The 21,759-nt window shown below is 37.3% G+C and overlaps 2 protein-coding genes across 5 annotated transcripts in view; one reads left to right on the plus strand and one right to left on the minus strand.

The window, feature by feature from the left end:
* COPS2 (COP9 signalosome subunit 2) overlaps positions 1-16,433 on the minus strand; it is a 36,584-nt gene extending 20,151 nt beyond the window's left edge. For all 3 annotated transcript variants that reach the window (XR_009518397.1, XM_060005197.1, XM_060005199.1), the window contains exons 1-4: positions 16,360-16,433; positions 4,623-4,736; positions 3,875-3,952; positions 1,381-1,506 (exon numbers count right to left, since the gene is read on the minus strand). Coding sequence is in view for 2 of the 3 variants with exons in the window: in XM_060005197.1 (XP_059861180.1) it covers positions 1,381-1,506; positions 3,875-3,952; positions 4,623-4,736; positions 16,360-16,413 (372 nt within the window). In the remaining variant the exon portion in view is untranslated. The remainder of the gene's footprint in view (positions 1-1,380; positions 1,507-3,874; positions 3,953-4,622; positions 4,737-16,359) is intronic.
* Positions 16,434-16,665: 232 nt separating this feature from the next.
* The window catches only part of GALK2 (galactokinase 2), a 137,315-nt gene continuing 132,221 nt past the window's right edge, over positions 16,666-21,759 (plus strand). Inside the window, exons 1-3 of one of the 2 annotated variants that reach the window (XM_060005212.1) lie at positions 16,666-16,866; positions 16,988-17,112; positions 17,525-17,687. In XM_060005212.1, coding sequence (XP_059861195.1) covers positions 17,623-17,687 — 65 coding nt within the window. In that variant the 5' untranslated portion in view covers positions 16,666-16,866; positions 16,988-17,112; positions 17,525-17,622. The remainder of the gene's footprint in view (positions 16,867-16,987; positions 17,113-17,524; positions 17,688-21,759) is intronic. The other variant, XM_060005211.1, reaches the window with a different exon arrangement.

Below are 21,759 nucleotides of genomic sequence, written 5' to 3' on the forward strand. Positions count from 1 at the left end.
TTTTAGCTGAGTCTAACACCATCAGTTCATAAGTCTGACTTTTTTAATGGAAATTGCTGTTTGTTTTGCATTATGATAAGACCCTCTGTCCCCCTCCCCCCGCTTCTGGCTCTACCTTTGTTTGAATACCTGATTCTCTAGGTCTCTACTTAACAGGATCAAGAGGTAAGAGGGCCATGAGAACAGGAAAGCTTGATACTTTCAGAAAAGGTTGCCTATTTATTCACGACTGCCGATGGCACAGTAAGTCAAGTGTTGCCCAACCAATATCTATACTTACTTTCAAAAAGACAAAAAGCTTACATATAATAGCATGAAGCAACACACAATCTTAAAGTTTTAAATTACTTAATTCCCCCCAATATCTGGCATACCATTTATGAATAATGTACAAAAAACTGTTTTGATAACACTTGTTTGTAAAACTCAGAAAATATTTTTCCACTTAAGAAAAGCCCCCTGATATTTAAGAACTCTAGAATTAGTGCCATTAAGTGTTAATGTTCTGAACATAAGTTTATCTTCCTCTATTTCCATTACATATATTTTAGATATAAACAGTAAAAATAAACTGCCTCAAGAAATAAAAACAACATCTAGCAGAAAAGACAGAATGAAAGACGATGATTCTGAGATGAACATTTTTTGAGTACAAAGAGTTATCAAACGTTCTAAGAAATGCTAAGTGATATAGAAAATACTTCTTGTGCTCCAACATCATAGCGTAAGAAAGCTGAAACTTAGGACTATGTTGCTTAAAAGAATATAAACGAACAGTCCAATTAAAAATTACCTTAGCAATAAAATAATCATTGCTTTTCTTAATAATCAAAGACTAGAATAATGAAAGCACTATCATTCCCCATACCCACTGTAGTTTCATCATCCATCATCCACCTATTCTTTGTAATAGAACTTATTGAATTGAACACCTAATGAGTAATGCCAATTACTAATCGATATGAGTACAGGTTCTCCTCACAAGGATCTTTATCTAATCAAATCTACACAAACCACCTGACTCACTGTTAAGTATTAACAGCTCAGGGTGGCTAGCTGAAGTGCTGATGAAGTTTATTAGAAGGAACTGTGATAGTAACTGTATGGGAGTCTAATATAAGCCTGCAAAAGTTGTGTGCAGATTGTTAGTATCTGAAGATGATATTTAAAGAGATTAAGCTAGGGTTATAATCTTTTAATATTATACAATTAGTACTGTAATCAAGAATAAAATACACATTATTTTTAAAGCACACTAAAAATAAAAACGAGCATAACTGCTTAAATAAAACCTCTAGGCCTTAAAAACAAAAAAACAAAGCCCGTAGTATAAATGATAAACATATTAATAAGTACTAAGAGGGAAAAACAGAATCTAACCTGCTTAGAAGTGGAGATATAATCAAGAATAGAATTAATGGATTTTTCAGAATAATTTCTTGTGACCGCACTCCGAATATAGGTCAATAGTTGTTTATATCTGTTCATCATTTCTGGAAAGTTTGTCTGTGAGGGAAGAAAAGTGCATTACTAGGTACATATTTATTTACTAAGATATATACACATGATTAAGATTATAGTACATATTACTAGCTAATTGAAAAAGTTTTTCAATAATAGAGAAACTGTATGACAGAAACATAAATAAAAAATTTAGCTTAAATTTGAAATTACTAGATTACTCAGTAAATGAATCAAATTTTTGAAGTTAGGCTTTGAAAAAGTACCACTTATAGATTTTCCAAATTTCAAATATTGTTCCTCATGGCACAACAAGCACATTTATTTAAATCACAAAAACTACTAAAATATTCATAGACCAAAAGATAGAAATAAGTCCTACTTTTCAAATATTCTTTCCTAAAAATTTACCCCTTCATCAGGAAGCTCTCTAACAATAGTTATGTATTTCTTCTCTCCCTATTATTGGCAGGCTTTTATATTAAAATGTGAAGTGAAAGAATCTCTTCAAGCCCAGGTACTCATCCCACTATCAAGAAAAGTCCTCCCAACCCCTAAAAAGGGGAAAAGTCCTCCCACCTAAGGCCCTACTCAACAGCAGATGTAGCTACTGTTGCTATTCCTTGCAGGACTATTTGCATTACTGTGGTTATTCCAGGTAACATGAAAGATCTGAGGAAATAAAGGACTATTAGTGAAATTTCCAGCACTTAAATATTTTGGCAGAGGGTCTATCATCCCTCAGAGCATATCATATAAGTCAACTTATGAGTCTAACCTTATAACCTGCATCCACAGTCCCCACAATCTCCAAGTGCTGTTAATCCCTCTTTTTATTGGGATTAACAATATACTCTAATTTTAATCACAGAGTGGAGCAATGGCAGATACAATGCTTTTTTTCTTGAATGACAGAACATGTAAATTTATTAGGGTGAAGAATAAATTAATGACACTGTAATTTTTCTGCTTATGACTATGTTCTGCCCTGGTATATAGCATGAAGGACAAAAAAAGAAAAACATGAGAAGACTCCCTGAAACGTTCTAAGCAAGTGAATTACAAAAAAGAAAACTAGTAGGGGTAGGTGAGAAAAAACAGATAGAACAATGAGAAAAGCTTTAGCAATATACATCAAACTACTTTCGTTTCCAAGTATACCAACACCACGTGGGGGTAAATAATAGGTAACACCCTCTCAATGAGCCACTAAAACCCAAGTTATAGAACGTATCTCCTAGCAAAATGGAAATCAGAAATATGACTGTCCCAACTTTGAGATTATATCTTGATACTGAAATAGGATTTTAGCAAAAAGTTAGTTTTGACTTCATTTCCTTATGCCACAATAACTTTAAAGCTAATTTTTCAAAAATTATGTTACTGTAATTAAAGACTGAGGGACGATTAGGTTTACTGGTTTTTATTTGCAGTGGTGAATGCACAGAGCAGCTGACAACAAACCTTTCCAACTTTTTACTGCCCAAGAGGACTACACAGAAACATGAGTCCGACTCTGAATCTACCTCAAAAATGAGGCGGCAGGGATGGAAGCTGAAACTACTCTTGTAAACCACAACTTATTCAGAGATGCTACTACAGCATAAAAAAGGTAGAGAAGGAAGGTAGGCAAAATAACACAAAATACAAATAATCCTCTCCTTTCACTTGCTTCCCATCTTGGCTCAAGGTAAAATGGTAAAATCAAACCCTACGGGTGGCATACATTTAAACGGGCTCAAAAACTAAACGACTGCTATAGTATGTTAAAATAGTAGATTTCTATAGGGTCTCTTGGTATTATTTCAAATCACAGAATCTTAGGAGTTGAACATGGGCCCGTAACGTCACCGTAATTGTTCAATCAAAATCTCCATCCCCTGAGACACCTGATGCTTCCATAGCCCTCTAAATTATAAAATATACTGAACGTATTCTGAAGATATATAAAGCCACCTGGATTTACCAATGGATTATTTGTGGGGTGAGAGACAAAGAGAGGAGCCATGAAGGTTTTGGCCCTAATCAGTTGAAGAGGAACGTTTTGTAAATAAAAAGTACAACCTCAGAACTCCAAAATAAACACTAATAGTTTGTTTAAAAGTCACTCTATTAAGAGTCTCATGCTCTACTGATTGACCTAGCCTGGCAGCGAAAAGTCATTCTATTAATAATGCAGCTAAATACTGCCCATGTATCGAAAAGATAAGTTTTCTTAAACAGAAAACTTTGTATCCTATGCAGAATTTTTAAAATTTAGTACTACTGTAGTCACAAATGAAAAGCAGGCTAAATATGGAAACATATCAACAGAATTATTTTAGAGAAATAGATATAATGACATTTTGTTGCCATGAGGTTTTTAAGTACAGAATTTCATTAACAGTTTAATTCCTCTCGAAACAAATCTTACCAACTTGAAGTTAATCTTAATCATTTGTTTCAGTGCTTTAAATCCCCATTCTCCTTTTTCACCTTCAAGTTCCAAAACCTAAAAAAAGAAGAAACTTCCAGTATAATTTAATACCGTTATTTTCTAATGACACTCAATATCTAAGTTGTAAACTAATTTTACATTATATGCATGAAAAACACTGCCCCAAGAACTCTACTTCTCAATGTCATTTTTAATAGGCTTAAGAAAAGAAACCAGCCTTAAAATGCTTACTTAAGGTAAGTGAGCTTATTTTGAAGTTTCTTCATCAAAAGATTAAATAAGAACTACTTCTTGATTATACAATCCCAGAAGTACTTTTTATTCCTCTGAAAAATCCGCTGGTAAGAATAACCCAAAAGTTTATCAATAGGAAAGAAATCACACTATTTAATAATGAAACCACACCTGTGTGATTTGTCACCAAAAGACAAAGGAACAGGATTGCAGGGATAGTAACTATTGACCAGCATGTTGATTCTCTTTCTGCCAGAACCATACTAGCTTTTCAGGACAATGGCCCTGCTCTACAGATAACCTGATTGGAAAAAACAAAAGGATAGCCCTTTTCAAATATTTGCTTTTGTTGCATAATGCAAACTTATTTTACAGGATTATCACTAAGTATCCAAACGTACTACTGATATAAAATCACTTGGAATTTACTTGATTTAAGACATCATTTAGAAAAATATAAGACACAGAACCAGCCAGAAAACATATGAACCTTTTGGAAACTGCTTAATGCTGCTTTTGGGTCGTCTTCTTTTAATGCTTTGGAATTATAGTACTGATTTTCCAAATCCACATTTGGCTCAGAGTTACTATCTTCAGAGTATTCCTGTGTGTTAGAAAGAGATATTAAAATGAAGGAAAAAAAGAAAAGAAACCCACACATTGCTAAAATGTGAATAATGTTAAGAGAAAATCCACACATTTATAAAAAACAAAGCAATTACATAGGTGAAACCCCACTGATGTTTAAACATTAGTTAAATAACAAGGGGAAAACCCCAAATCAAGTGGCTAGCAGAGTACAGTAGTCCCTCCTTATCCGTGGTTTCACTTTCTATGGTTTCAGTTGCTCCATCAGTTGAGGTATAGAAACTGGAAAATTCCAGAAGTAAACAATTCATAAGTTTTAAATTGTGAGTCATTCTGAGTAGCACGAAGACATCTCTTGCCATCTCTCTCTGTTCCACCCTGAATGTGAATCATCCCTTTGTCCAGAATATCCCACCTGTCCTGTGAGTCACTTAACAGTGGGCTCAGTTATCAGATCCACTATTGTGGTATCACAGTGCTTGTGTTCATGTTACCCTTACTGTACTTAAAAATGGCCCCAAAGCTCAAAAGTAGTGATGGTAGAAATTCACATATGCCAAAGAGAGGCCCTAAAGTGCTTCTTTTAATTGAAAAGGTGAAAGTTCTCAACTTAAGGAAAAGAAAAAAAATGTATGCTAAGGTTGCTAAGATCCATGGTAAGAACGAACCTTCTATCCACAAAATTGCGACGGAAAAAAGAAATTTGTGCTAGCTTTGCTGTTGCAGAAGTTATGGCCACAGTGTGTGAAAAGTACTTAGTTAAGATGAAAAAGGCATTAAATTTGTGGATGAAGGACATGAACAGAAAACATGTTCTGACCGATGGTAATGTATTATGCCAGAAAACATTGAGCCTATACAAAGATGTCAGCAAAGGATTCCCTGAAACGAGTGACACCAGGCCATTTGCTGCAAGTAAGGGATGGCTGCCTAGTTTCAGGAACAGGTTTGGACTGAAAAATATAAAATTACTGTAGAGGCTACATCTGCTAATGAAGAAGTCATTGTCACATTTCTGGCAAAGTTGAAGGAGTTAATTAAGGACAGAGACCACATTCGTACAACTTTTATTACAGTATATTGTTATAATTGTTCTATTTTATTATTCTTGTTAATCTATTACTGTGCCTAATTTATAAATTAAACTACATTACAGGTATGCATGTATAGGAAGAAACACAGCATATATATGGTTTAGTACTGTCCTTGGTTTCAGGCAAACACCGGGGGTCTTGAACTACTGTAGAATCATTTCTTTCCTTCAGGTCAAAACTATGATTTCCACAGAATCAACACAAAAGCAAATTGTAAAGAAATATTGGTTATGATCTTCAGTTCTGTAGTGGTTAACCTTTTGTTGATAATAGAGCCTGAGAAAAATCAATGTGAATACTAACTATTATGTAAATGTTACCTATTCACCTTTAACTCCATAATCTAGCTTTTGCTACTCCCTAAGTCTAAATTTCATTATTCTAACATGGCCTGACTACTGAGGATGGTAATCTATATATAGCAGAGTACTCTGTTACTAAATATAACTATATGTTTATAAGAATATTTGCTTTATGTGCATTCCACATTACTCAACAGCTATTTAGTTATATTAACACACTTTAGTCTTGTAACAAATCAAAATAAATAAAACAAAATTTAGTTATATAGTTTTATGTGACTTTTCATCACATAAATTCAGTTCCTAGTTATGGAACAATAAAGCACCAAGAAAAATTGGAGTAACACTATTTTGTGGAGCGGTATAAACAAGAGTTTAAAATAGTTCCAGGATATGATATTCAATTTAATGATGAGGATTATAAAATATACATAAATTAGTGTAGTAAAAACTATTATTTTAGGAAGAGAGAAGATTATTTCCTTCAGCTACGAGTCATCACAAAGGGCAAGTTTATGCCAAATTCAGAATTGTGCCTGAAAGTAAACAGAAAAAGACAAGAACAGCTATTTCTAAATCCAAGTACAGGTAAACTTTTTTTGCAGATACTTATGAGAAATTTTGTATTGTCTCATAAAGGCACATGAAAGAAAAAATGCACATGAGTGTAGTGTTAGAAAGCTCAAAAATATGTAAACACAAGACGAATTTTTCCTATGACCAGTAGATGGAGGGAGGTGTTTGATCTTAGTATAGAATCAGTTTTAGCTGACCACAATGGCTTTGTAATGTGCGCCCTCTGGAGGATAATTATTTCCTTGTATAAAGATACTTCCTGTGAAGCACTGGCACTCTGTCTCACAAATGTAAGTATCAGGAATTCAGTTATGCTCAATATATGAAAATCCTCTGGAACACTTCTCTTAGAGTGGGGATCAAATTCTGAGTAGTGCGTAAAGTTCATAATCACTCATTCAATTCCTAACGCTGTAATTTAGGTTTGACTACAGTAAAACTGATTAAACTAAAAGAGCAATTAATAAATAATGAACATGCCAGTGTATACACCAAATCATGTTATTAGAGTAATGGCTTCTGAGCCAGGTTGTGAAAGATAAATGGGAGTTTGCATGCTGGACAAAACAAGAAAGGGGAAAAGAGAACAGCAGACACGAAACTGTAACGGGAGATAGCTAAACAACTAAAAGCAATCATACCGCTGGAACATAAAAAGTCCTTACTGATTCTACCTTGAACATGAATCCCAAGTCCATCCACTCCCCCCTGCCCCGCCACCACCCTAGTCTACGACGCCACTTTCATCTCTCCACAACTATAACCTTCCCATTCTCCTTTTTTTTTTTTTGCTGTACGCGGGCCTCTCCCGTTGTGGAGCACAGGCTCCGGACGCGCAGGCTCAGCGGCCATGGCTCACGGGCCCAGCCACTCCGCGGCATGTGGGATCTTCCCGGACCGGGGCACGAACCCGTGTCCCCTGCATCGGCAGGCGGACTCTCAACCACTGCGCCACCAGGAAAGCCCCCCATTCTCCTTTTTAACTTTCAAATTCCAGTCTTCTTAGGGTAAGCAGCCAGAATAATCTTCATAAAATGTAAATTATCTCATTCCTCTTCTCAAAAATGGTTTCCCATTGCTCTTAAAATCAAGTTCAAAAATCACCAAAATGTGACTCGATTATGCACCCAACCATATCTCCTGTCTAGCCCTCCCTCATTCACTTTGCTGCAGCCACCCTGGCCTTACCTCACAAGTTGCCAAACTTGTTCTCACCTTTACATGACATTCCTTTTTCTTTCTACTTCTCTTCATCCTATTAACCACTGCATGTCATTACAGCTTAAGCATCACCTCCTCAGGGAAGACTTGGAGTAAAGAATCATAGCTATAAAACCTACTCTCACCTTTGGAAATCAGTTCTTCTCAGTTATTCTCTAGTAACTGTTCAATAATATATGGGAATAGCTAGAACCAGAAAATGACCTTTATGCAACCCAAATCTTCAGATGCACCCCTGAACTTGGAAGCAAAATATCTTTGATTTACGTCTATCACCAAGTCTAAGAATCTGGACTCTTACTCAAAGCCCATTTATTTTTGGTTTCTTAACCCATAACGGATTAGGAAAAAAAAAAACTGACCAGTAGAAGCTGAGAGGCACACATGAATAGGACATGGAGTTGCCAGAAGGTTAACTTCAATTACTGGAAATTACTGAACTGATTATAACATTGTTGAAGGCAGGAACCTTTATATTTCCTACCATGTCTGAATGCCTCTTGTAGTACAAGACTGACTACCTCCAACTTCTGGGAACTGACTGGCTCCAGCTAATGATATTTCTAACTTCTACATAACTCCCCCAAATCACTACAATTGAGATAAGACTTAATCCAGCCCTCAGCATTTTGTGAATATGTTATTTTGGTTTTTCATATTGCATGGGTTGAGAAGTGAAATGTATATTTTTTGCATAATTGCAATTCAGTTCTTAAGTGTTACTGGTGAAATGTATAAATACATGAGAATTGGCACAGCTGATACGTTACTGACTGGTTTCTTATAATTAGGCAGTCCCGTGTTACGATCTGCAACACCATGTTGCAGCCTCCATGACATCACTAACCTGTCATTTGCAACTCAGTGAATCACACCATCAATACAAACCATGCTACAGCAAAAACTATTCACTTACTACACTGGCATGATTTTTACACTGAAGATATTTTGAGAAGTCTTTAGAATAATTCTTTTGTGTAGAATATCTATTATATATTATTTATATCTATTATTTATACTCAATGATAATGATCTTTAGTATAAACCAGCAATTAAATGTTGCTCAACTAATGCAAATTAAGTCTTTCCCCTCAAGCTATTCATGGTCTGAGACAGATATGCAAATGAAACACCAATATAACACAATAAAAGCAGTAACAGAGACACATACTAGGTACAGTGAGTGGCAGCTCAGATGAGGAGTAATCAACTACTCTTGAATGAGTTAGAAGAGGGAAAAGTTACCTGAACCAGGTCTAAAAGTAGGAATAGAAGTTCCCAGGGATGAGACAAGGTACCGGGAATAAAACAATTAACCATGCAAAAGCACGGAAGCTTGAAATGGCATTGCATATTTGGAAGAACCATCAATAGTCTGATTGGGCTGAAACACAGGATGTGTGTAGAGCTGATAAGAGATAAACTGGATCAGACAGTAGAACTGTACAAGTCTAGCAAGAAGTTAAGATCAAATCGAGACGCACTAAAATGTTTTATAGGGAATTAGACTTGTGTTTTAGGAAGAGCATTCTGGTAGTAATGAAGTAGCCCACTGGATACTCTTACAACACTCTGGCCAAGACATGATGAAGGTCTGATCCAAGCAGTAGAACAGGGAGAAGAGGAAGGGGATAGAATAAATATATGCGATGTTAAGGATGTAAAATAAAAAGGACACATCATATGGGCACAAGAAAGGGGAAATGTTATCTCTAAAGACTATTGCTGACTTGGTTACACACAATACCATTAGTCAAAATAGGGAATATAGGAAAAGTATTAAAAAAATATTGCTAACTGAATTCCCTTATGTCAGATGAAGAGGTGCTAACTATAATTTATAAAAGCATAAATGAAATGTTTTAAAAAGAGAAATTGAAGTTTTAACCTACATATTAAGAATGCTTTAAAAAAAACAAAGAATTTAAGCAATATATGAAAAAGCAAGCACTCGAACAGTGTTAAAGGGATTTTTAAAAATCCACTGAAGTTCATAATAGTTCCAACCCACTTACATAATAACTCATGTCCTGACATCTTCCCAAAGCAATTACGTACCCATCTACACCAACCAAATCTATTCTTTCTTCCCCCCAAATATGCCATGTACTTCAAAATCTCTGCTTTGGCATACACTGGTCTCTCTGCTAGGAATTCTAATCCACCGCCCCTTCCAACAAACTTCCCACTTTTCTCCTATGATGTGCCCCACCCCTAACACTCCTGAGAAAGGTATTCATCAAGGCTTACCTTGTGATTCTTTCTCCAACTCTTCTTAGCAAAATAAATTTTCTCCTCAGTCATGCTTCTACATGACATGGCATGTCTCTAAGACGGAGTCTTGTGTGTTTGCTGTTCCCACCTCCCCTCTCCCCTCACCTGCCCCACCAAGAGCTTCTCAAAAGCAAGAACTTACTTTTACTCATCTTGGTATCCCCAGAGCCTGGTATATTACAAAATGCTCAATAAGTGTTTGCTTAATTGAAATGAAAAGTGGGTGAATGTTCCAAAATAACACAACACACAATAGGTAGAGACAATTTTGACTCTATGTTGGAATGTAGCCACTGCTGAACAGGGTCAGTTTCACAGTTCATGTACTTGTGTCTCTTGCCAATAGAGGTCTTAAGAAATGTGCTCTAGGAAAACAAGACTCACCATTAACAATGCTTCCCAAGCCTTGACCATGTTTAGACAGCTATACTAGATGTTGGGCATCTAGGGCAAAGTCTCGTTATCCTTAAGGATGAGATTTAATCCAAGTCCTAGGTAGCCAACTGTGGTTTAGCCATTCATAAAATTAACCAAACTTTTAAAAATTTCACTCAAGGTAATGGATCCTAATTTGTCTATGGTATAAATCAGAACATTCTTTTATCTGTCCTAAACTTTCAGTCTTCAAATTAAATTTTCCAACAAGACATCATTGAAGTCATTAGACTTGGGCTCTAGTTTTGACTCGGCCCCTAATTTGTCATGTAAATTTAGGTAAGTCACTTACACTGGATGTTTCAGTTCCTCTCCTGTCAATTATGGGGGTTGATCTCTAATTCTTGCTTAGATCCATGTGTTCATTTTGGGACATGGTACACAAGTACAAATTTATTCTGTTGGATGTTCATACTTTACAGATTTACATTAGGGATGAAAAAATTTATCTCCTTGTTAGCACATAAGAGCTGTCTCTCATTACTTATGGGAGATCTTATGACGACATCCTTGTCATTAGTTATCCTTGTTTGAACCTCTCTAATTTCATTATATAGGATATACCTATGAGGTAATTCAACAGGCCTTTTTGAAAATACACCCAAACTTATATTTCAAACCAATGTTCTTTAAAGTAGTAACTTTAAGAGGTGGTAAATTACTGGTAAATTATTCCAATTATACTGACATGGATTATTAAGTAACACTTCTAAAATTCTTAAGTTAGATGTTTCCGACCTAAAACAGCATCATCCAGTTTGAGGGCCCAACTTATTTATCAAACCCAACTCACACAATTTTTGACACCTATAGAATGGAGAAAACTTGGTTATAGCTCAAGTTTAAAAAAAACAAAAAAGAAGCTGCACACTGTTTACAACAGCAAAAGGAAACAGGCCAAATTCTCATCCATAGAGAACTGGTTAAATAAAGTATGGTACATCCAAGCAATCAATGCAGCTATAAAAAGAAGTAAGTAATCTCTCTGCATAGTTCTATGGAATAATCTCCAAGATAAAGTAAAAAGCCAAGTGTAGAACAATATACATAATATGCTAAATATGCTACATCTTGGTTTAAAAAAGGGGAGTGGGATAAAAATGTGTATTTGGTTACCTACGGGGAGGAATGGGAACTGGGCAAATAGGGAACAAAAATGGAAATTTTATTTTAACATTTCACGTTTTTGAACCATGTGCATGTATTACCTATTTTAAAAAGCTAGATGCTTCAGGTTCTGAAGAACTCTAAAAAATTTTGAGCAATGACAAAAATCACTGTTTGGCGCGCCCCTCCACCCCCCAGCCAAGATCAAAGTAAGATTTCTGTTCATCATTTGTACCCCGTAAACCATCCCCTCTCCCCCCAGCAATAAAATGCAGGTTCACTGTGAAAGGTTTGCAAGAAATAAACACATTTTAATTTTCCTGACACTTTTCATATTTTCCAGACATTTTTTCTATATTTTTCCCACCCAGCAAAATGAATTTTAGCCCCACCCAATAAAATCATAATATGGATTACATATTTATAGTGGACATGTGTTCACTATGTGCACAGCAATGGTGATTGACTCTTCCTCTCCTAGGTGAGGGTTTTCAATTATAGTGCTCCTCCCACAGGGCAGGGGAAGCAACCTATCCTCCCTCTCTACAGGGACTGAGCGGTTTGAAGAAGGCGATGCAGGCCTAAGGTGAATCAATAAAAGTTCTTCCTGGGTTTCACTGTTAGAGCTAGCAAGGAAGACTCTTTTTTGCCTTTGGGGTTATAATACTAGGAAGATAACACATTATATCACAAGATATTGTGATATAATGTGAAGGCAATTAAGCCAATACAGTGAGGAAAGCAGCCCAGGAAGAGACAGAAACAGAAAAAGACCCAGCATCATTATCTGAGCCATGAGTCCAGCCATATTTACACTTCCTGGTGATGTGAGCCAATACACACTCTTTTTAGTTTAAGCTAGGGTGACATGTATTCCTGTCCTCCCTTACACCCAAGAGTACTGACTAATTTATCAATTTTTTCATATCATTGGATATTCTTTAGAAGCATGGTTTGAAATGCTGACATACTTTCCATCACATGGATATATCATAATTTATCTATTATTACCTTATTAATATTAATAGTATTCCCGTACTACTGATAATTTGGGGGGTGTTTCCAATTATTTACAATTAAACATGTCTTTTTTTTTTTTTTTTGGGCCACTCTGAGCAGCTTGTGGGATCTTAATTCCGCGACCAGGGATTAAACCTGAGCCCACGGCAAAGAAAGCTCCAAGTTCTAACCACTGGACTGCTAGGGAATTCCCTGTCATGTTTTTTTTAAGCCTCAACTGTATAATCAAACTTCATCTTTGTGAAGACTACATGCAGAATTCCAAATGTGTGTACAGCATAAAAAACAATGGCCCAGACCACAAAAAGTATATTGTTTGAAAATCTGTTCTTAAAGATCCCCAACATTTTGTTTGTCAAGCCTGTGACTGAGACAACAGTCTCAGAATAAAACAACCTATAACCTCCAAGTTCCTTATATGTACAATGAGTGACAAGTGAATGTCTTAGTATTAAACACACAAATCCCTGAAGCTATTTTTTGCCCCTGTCCTATATTAATCTACTTCTTTTTCAAAGTGTATATTCTATTCATGTCCATTCAAAAATCTTTTTAAAAAATGGAACTGTTATATTTTAATTTGCTAAACCATGTTCTAAGGTTCTTTATAACATACATGACATTTGTCTGATCTTGTTAAAGTTGTGACAAATAAGAGATTCTGTAAGATATCCTATAGCTAAGGCTCTTCTCTCTCCCCCCAAAAAGTAGGAAAAAAGAAATAAACTTCTAGGGCATTAAAACAGCTATTTATTAAGACAAGAATAACAATAATAGTAAACATTCATTCACGAATTACAACTATAAACCTGACTAGGTGACTATAAAGAGGCTCACATTTCAGTAATACATCTAACCAAGCAGAATTAGTCTACCTTTTCAACATTTTTTTTCTAATAATAACATTTAAGTTCAAATATACAATACCTATAAGAGGAACTACTAAAGAATAATTTTTGGTATTACATCAGTCTGTCTTAAATCCTTTCTAAAAGATTATTAGAAGTACCAGTCAACTTCATGCTAGAATGGCTGAACTGTGGAATTACAATACAGTTAACTTATCTATCAAGGGCCTTATTAACTTAATGAACGGCACTATAGTTATTACTTATTATTATTAATTGTTACTATTAACACTATCGTATATAAATCTGTAAAATTACCATTGGATTAAAAGACATTTACCAGTACCGTCTTCTACTTCTCCATTCACTCCTATGCTTAGAAAATGCCTGCTTTTGCCTCAAATAAAAGTCAAAAAGCTCTTAGAAATAAAAGGTCAAGCCTATTGAATTAATTTCATGTTTGTTTCTTCTTTTTTTTAACCAACTTAATTCTCATTTAGCTCTTGGGCACAAATCATTATTTACTTTTTTCGATAAAACAGTATAGTTTTGGAAACAAATTTTTACTTTTTCCAGTGGTATCCTAACTACCTATTTCTACTAGATTGGGCAAGAACAAGAAATGATTTAGGGTATTAAAATTTATCAACAGACAACTTATAAAATATATACTGAATATATCTGTAGTTAGGATACTCATGGTTCTTGTTAACATTTTGACTAAAATGAGGTGATGGCAAACTTTCCAACAAACAATACATTTTTTAATAAAAAAGAAGTTTCCCTAAAACAGCAAGTCAATTCTGACTCTTTAAATTCTAAGAAACAAAAAAACAGAAAAGACCCAGGCAAATAACTATTAAAAAACAAAAACAGCAACTTTTCTTTTGGCAACATGTAAGCATGAAATGGCAACCAGCCCTCTTAATCTTTTTTTTTAAACATAGTGGCTTAAGGAAATTAACTAAGGAAGTAAAAACTAAATTAATATGATATCTATGTAAGAGAGATATGGGGGGAGGACTATTTAACAGAATGCTGGAGTGGGGAATTATTATTTAATTGTGTGTGGTAGTGTAAAATCTTACATTTTTTGGTTAAGAAATTTAAAAAAAAGGTTAAAACTACATGTTCAATTTTATATTGTACACGTACTGTAGGCCCTCAAACGCTGGAGAAACATAGCCAAGTTAAATCATGTTTGTTTAATTAAAATCCTTGCAAAAATGAACTGAGTACTTCATGGGACTGTAAGATTCTCATTGTCATTCTTACGTTAGAGACTCACTCATAGTGCTAATAAGTCATGTATTCAAAAAACTATTGCTTAGAAAAGAGATAGGTACAAACATGTAAAAACACTAGTTAGAACAGTTAAAAGAAACACTTCCGTAGTTAAAAAGTACCTGTAATATAAGTAAACATATAATAAATAAAAATGCACAAAATATTACAATTAGCATATTCTTAATGGACTTAGGGCACTGACTAAAACTGGCTTGATCTGAAGAAACTAAAATGGAAGGCAGAAATCTTAACTATTAGCAAAACTCTGCGTTTAACTTTAAGAATTATCAACACCTCTACTATAAATTTCAGGTAATAACAAGCATTTCCCTCTCCCTTTTGCAAATATGCCTTCTTTTAAAAGGGAAAGATTAATTGGAAACGACTATACAAAGATTTACACTAATTCAAAACGATATATTAATATCTTGAGAACTCTCTGGCACCTAAAATATGAGACAGACTTCCCTAAGCAACTATTTCATAACTTTACGATAATGCAGCATCACCATAATATACAAGAACCATGCACAAAAACACCCCCAAATAAAAAGCAAAGCCAAGTTGACGCTAATTCTTGGTGCAGATAATCTTTCTTAGTTCCCACACAGGTAATGTTTTTGAATATCAACTTGAAATGTTAGTGAATTTTTAAAAACCTGTAAATCTGTTCATAAATTAAACCCTGAATCTCTAAAAATCACCATTCAGCTACAGAAATTCGTTTAGTTCTACACTGTTGATATTTTTAACTTTGAATATTGGGAAATTTCTAAGTCAGGATAAAAGCCAATGTGTCAATCCCCTTATACCACCCCACCCGCCAAACCCCAAACAAACAAAAAGCAAAACCTCCTTACCAGCTTTTCTCTTTAAACAAGTAGTTAAACTACTTTTTTAAAGCTAGCCTTGCTCTCAGTTCTCTACTGCACCTTTACCTTAAACCAAAACGGACCCTGGACAAGACTAATTAAGCTCTGTTTCCAGGAGACTCACAAGTGGCTTTTCGCTGTCAGGCCTGCGAGCAGTAAGGCCTCCTAGTTTTCGGACCCCTCTCCCAGCATTTCGCACCCGCTCAATTCAAGTGTGAATAAGAGGGGCCGAGAATGCTGGGCCCGAAAGGGCATCGCCGGGGCCTAGACCACTGCACGGTCCCCAAGGCGGCTCGCGCGGTAGGGAAGAGGGAGGAGGCATAGAGAACCGGGCGCTGGAGGCCAGGGGAAACGGAGGAGGCGCTTGGACTTGGAGCGCAATGCTCGGGACCCCCTTCGCTGCCTCCTTTACCCTCCCTTCCCCCATGCTGGAGAGGCAGGGCCCGGGCCCGGTGCGGGAAGGGGGAGGAGGTAAACTCGTCCTGTCACTGCACCGGGAGAGGCTGGAAGGAGCACATGTTCAACGGGGAAAGGCCGCGGCCGCCCCGGCCCCTAAAGCCAGAAGCCACCTCCAGTCCCAGAGTTCTGTTCCCTGCGCCTCACCAGGTCGTAGTCCTCCTCATCATCGCACATGAAATCATCCTCCATGTCAGACATCTTGGCTGGGACGGGGGGGGCGGGGGAGGAGAAATTGGAGACAACCTCCTCCCACAATCCTCCGCGGCTCAGAGGCGTCACTCCCAGCTTCTCCTCGCCTTCCCGTCGCTCTTAGAGGAGGTGACTGTTTCCTCCCGGAACAAATGAGCTCGGTTTCCAGAGGACTCGCTCCGACGCCGAAAGCGATTGCACCGTCCCCTCTTCCTGTGAGACGGTTGGTGCCTTAGCAACTAAACCTAGCAACTAGGGAATCCTCGAGTGTTGCGGATCTCGGCTGAGGGGCCTTGGAAACCTTGAGCTCACAACGAGCCGTTTCCAGCCTCCTGGGCAAGGGAACAGTATCCTCCCTTGCCTGGGATTCTGGAACCATTTCATTCTGGTGAAAGTAAGAGGCAGCTTGGGACCAGCAGCCTTTCGCGGAGAAAAGTCTGACATGCCCATCCTATGTGACAGGTAGTTATTTTTGCCATGATTATCGATGCGCATTTAGCCCACACATTTTGGTGGGTGGTCATGTGATGTTTGGAAACCTTTCGGCAGCACGATTTACACGTAATGTTTGTTATATTTGTAGTCGGCAAAACGACTCTGTGGATATCCCAAATTAGTAAAGTATCAATCAATGGAGGCATCTGAAGTCTTATTCAGTTGTTCAACGAATTATAAACTAACCTTTACTGCCCGTGGGACCGAATTAAGGTAACAGCTAACGACTGTTTTTTTAAAAAATGCGTTATTGTTGCACAACATCGTTAGTAGAATTCGAAATAAAAAAATGAAATGAAGGGGAAAAAACTGCTTTTCAAACAACATTTTCCATATAAACTTCCAGTTTTGTCCACTTGAATTCACAAATTTTATATAGCTATAGCACAGATATAATTTCAGATTCTTTCTGCACCTAGTTATGTAACAGCATAGGACAATGTATGCAATATATTGTTGACAATGATTATTTTAATGGCGGCATAATAAGCCCTTGGTTGAATGTACCAATGCACCGTAATTTACTTAAGCATGCTATTATTGTTACACATTTTGAATATTGCAACAGTACCACCATTTTAAACAATTCTGGAGCGAGTATCATTGTCACTTTACTTTTCCTTAGGAAAAAGTCCAGGAAGAGGAATTGCAGACTGGATTTTTTTTTTTCCATTTTGGCAGTTACTCAGTAACTGCTTTTTTTTGTTTGCTTGTTCCTGCGGCATGCGGAATCTTAGTTCCCCGACCAGGGATCAACCCGTGCTCCCTGAATTGGGAACGCCAGGAAAGTAAGTACCTGGATTTTTTAGTAATCATTTGTTTTTGTTTTTTTAAAATAATTAAAAAAATTTTTATTGGAGTATAGTTGATTTACAATGTTATGTTTCAGGTGTACAGGGAAGTGAATCAGTTATACATATATCCACTCTTTTTTTTTTTTAGATTCTTTTCCCATATAGGCCATTACAGAGTATTGAGTAGAGTTCCCTGTGCTACACAACAGGTTATTATTAGTTATCTATTTTATATATAGTAGTGTGTATACATCAGTCCCAATCTCCCAATTTATCTCTCCCCCTTATCCCCCGGTAACCATAAGTTTGTTTTCTACATCTGTGACTCTACTTCTGTTTTGTAAATAAGTTCATTTGTACCGTTTTTTCTAGATTCCACATATAAGCGATATCATATGATATTTGTCTTTCTGTATCTGCTTTCTTCACTCAGTGTGACAGCCTCTAGGTCCATCCATGTTGCTGCAAATGGCATTATTTTGTTCTTTTTTTATGGTTGGGTGATATTCCATTGTAATATGTACCACATCTTCTTTATCCATTCCTCTGTTGATGAACATTTAGGTTGCTTTAGTATATGTGCTGCTGAAGCGGGCACCCTTTTGCCCATTTTTAAATTGGTTATCTTACTACCATTGAGTTGTAAGTGTTCTTTATACTTTTTGTTGTATTTAAGTAATATTTGCCATACCCAAGGGCACTAAGATTTTTCTCTTTTGTTTTCTTCTAGAAGTTTTATGTAGTTTTAATTCTTACATTCAGATCTATGATATAGTTCAAGTTTAATTTTTGTATATACTGTGAGGTAAATGTAGAGGTTTATATTTTTCTGCATATGGATAACAAATTGTTCCAGCATTATTTGTCAAAAAAAAGATCCTTTCTCTATTGAATTGTCTTGGCAGTTTTGTGAAAGATAATAGACCATTTAATTCCCAACAGAATTTGACCCTTTAAAAGTATACTTTTGGGCTTCCCTGGTGACGCAGTGGTTGAGGGTCCACCTGCCGATGCAGGGGACACGGGTTTGTGCCCCGGTCTGGGAGGATCCCACATGCCACGGAGCGGCTGGGCCCGTGAGCCATGGCCGCTGAGCCTGCGCATCCGGAGCCTGTGCTCCTCAACGGGAGAGGCCACAACAGTCAGAGGCCTGCGTACCGCAAAAAAAAAAAAAAAGTATATTTTTGATAATTTTATGTTATCCTGTATTATGATTATTTTGTATTTATTCTTTATTAAGCTGAAAGCTCCTTGAGGACACAATTATTTTACTTACCTCTGAAAGTCGGCATGCTCAGTGAAAGCATGATATATTTAAGCATGTTCTAGCATTCATGACTCCCCAGTGCTGGATTGAGACATGTGGTTACCCCAAACAGGTTCATGATTTGGAAGCTTTCAGAGCAATTACCTTAAAACATTTTTTTTTTTACTACATTTACTTAGGCTGAACATCGTATGTTAGAAGGGCAGAAAAGGAGGACTCCTTTTGTGTTAGTCAAGATCTGGACAGGAAACTCATAGCATACTGGAGCGGGGGTGAGGACATTAACTGAAAAGAGTTTCTGAAGGAACTATTTACAGAGATGGGGTAGGGTTGAGGGAACCCACAAGGATGGTGAAACACACAAGGACTAGCAACAGGCTGGAAATCCCATTTCTTGAAGGCTTGAAGGGGCAAAGGGAAGAAATGGTTTTACCAGAGCCTAGCAAGAGTGGGAGCCCTAGAGGATGCACCCTCCGACAGTAGCTGTGGTTATAGGGAAACATAGCTACTGTTACAACTATGGCAAAGTTGTGGTAGGGTGTGGGAACTCGTGTGTGTGATAAATATCTCAACTTCTCTGTTTTACCATCCTCTAATATCTTGCCAGTGACCAACCCCAACCAGAAGCCAGAGGGTAAAGGAGCCCAGGTACAGTCCTTAGAGATCAGCTTCCGGGAGGGTAGAGAAAGGTGAAAAATGGATCCAGAAGTCAAATGGGGGGACTTCTCTGGTGGTCCAGTGGCTAAGACTCCATGCTCCCAGTGCAGGGGACCCAGGCTTGATCCCTGGTCAGGGAACTAGCTCCCACATGCTGCAACTAAGAGTTCACATGCCACAACTAAAGATCTTGCATGCCGCAACTAAGACCCGGCACAGCCAAATAAATAAATAAATATTTTTTAAAAAAAGAAGTCAAATGAGGAGTAAACAGTATAACATTGTGTCATGCAATCAGCTGTAGCATAAATTACATACTTCACTCAGGGAAGGAACTTTCTCTCCTTCAAAGGCAAATTGCCGACTATCTGCTGTTGTTGGAGCATATCCCTTGATTTTACCAACGAACCTAAGTGGCTTATCAAAATGTTATTTCTGCCTACATTTAATACCCACTCTTTCCTGAGAGGAGCTCTGATAAATACAGTTTGCATGATCTCATTACATATCCACCTTATAGATTAATGCCCTTGCCTTGTTAGTTGTCCTTTTAATCTGCTTCAGTCTCTTCAGATTAAATAAAATGATGTATGTAACTACATGGTGTTTACAAAGTACTCAGTAAATGTATCATTTTTAACTAAATCAACTACTCATAGTATTCCTTCAGAATGCTCTACACTACAATTACATCTTCCATCTCTAAACTTGTGTAGTGGGAATTACAGCAATTAAAGGATAAAGCAAATAAAGGATAAGTAGGCAGGCTAGGAGTTTCCATTTTTTACATCGACTTTGGCCTTGGGAAAACGTCTCTTGTAAAATGCACTTACACAATTTTAGCAATGTTATTTGCCATTTTTGTATCTCTAATGCCTACTCATTTTTATTCCCACCCAAAATGGTGATCATACCTCCCTAGTTTTGTGAAATGAACACATTTGTTTTTTTGTGGGGGGGCTGCACCATATGAGGGATCTTACTTCCCTGACCAGGGTTGGAACCTGTACCCTCTGCAGTGGAAGCATGGAGTGTTTTTTAAAAATAATTAATTAATTAATTAATTTTTGTCTGCGTTGGGTTTTCGTTGCTGCGCATGGCTTTCTCTAGTTGTGGCGAGCGGGGGCTACCCTACGTTGCGGTGCGCGGACTTCTCGTGGTGGCTTCTCTTGTTGCGGAGCACGGGCTCTAGGCGCGTGGGCTTCAGTAGTTGTGGCTCGCAGGCTCAGTAGTTGTGGTTCGCGGCTCTAGGGCACAGGCTCAGTAGTTGTGGCACGCCAGCTTAGTTGTTCTGCGGCATGTGAGATCTTCCCGGACCAGGGCTCAAACCCGTGTCCCCTGCGTTGGCAGGCGGATTCTTTTTTTTTTTTTAACATCTTTATTGGAGTATAATTGCTTTACAATGGTGTGTTAGTTTCTGCTTTATAACAAAGTGAATCAGCTATACATATACATATATCCCCCTATCTCCTCTCCCTTGCGTCTCCCTCCCACCCTCCCTATCCCAGCCCTCTAGGTGGTCACAAAGCACCAAGCTGATCTCCCTGTGCTATGCGGCAGGTGGATTCTTAACCACTGTGCCACCAGGGAAGTCCAGGAAGTGAGGAGTCTTAACCACTGGACTGCCAGGTTAAGTCCCTGAGCGCCCTTATCAGCAAGACGTGTGGTGCGGAGGCAAAGTAGGGAGCTGACACAATTATACTGTAACTATCTCAGATTCCAGAGATTAAATCTGTTTATCGTTTTTGACTTCTTTTAAATCAGAGCTTTCCCCTATTTCCTTCAGCTTTTTCCTACTTCTCAGAACCTGTACCTATCTTTTCTCTACCCCAGTCTTTCATCCCTACTCTCATTCCTACCCTCAACTAGGGACTTAGTTTGAGACTTCAGCATTCTGGATTCCGTATGAGTTATTAATACTATTACTGCTGCATTATGACTTAGATTTAGTTTTATGGGTTGATCGGAGAATCAAAATTTTAAAAAAAAAGCTGTTTCTCATTATAATGCAACATGCTTGGGACTTCCCTGGCGGTCCAGTGGTTAAGACTCCGAGCTTCCACTGCAGGGGGTACAGGTTCGATCCCTGGTTGGGGAACTAAGATCCCACATACCACATGGCACGGCCAAAAAATAAAAAAA

This window comes from Delphinus delphis, chromosome 2 (genome assembly GCF_949987515.2).
Source record: "Delphinus delphis chromosome 2, mDelDel1.2, whole genome shotgun sequence".
Classification (NCBI taxonomy): Eukaryota; Metazoa; Chordata; class Mammalia; order Artiodactyla; family Delphinidae; genus Delphinus; species Delphinus delphis.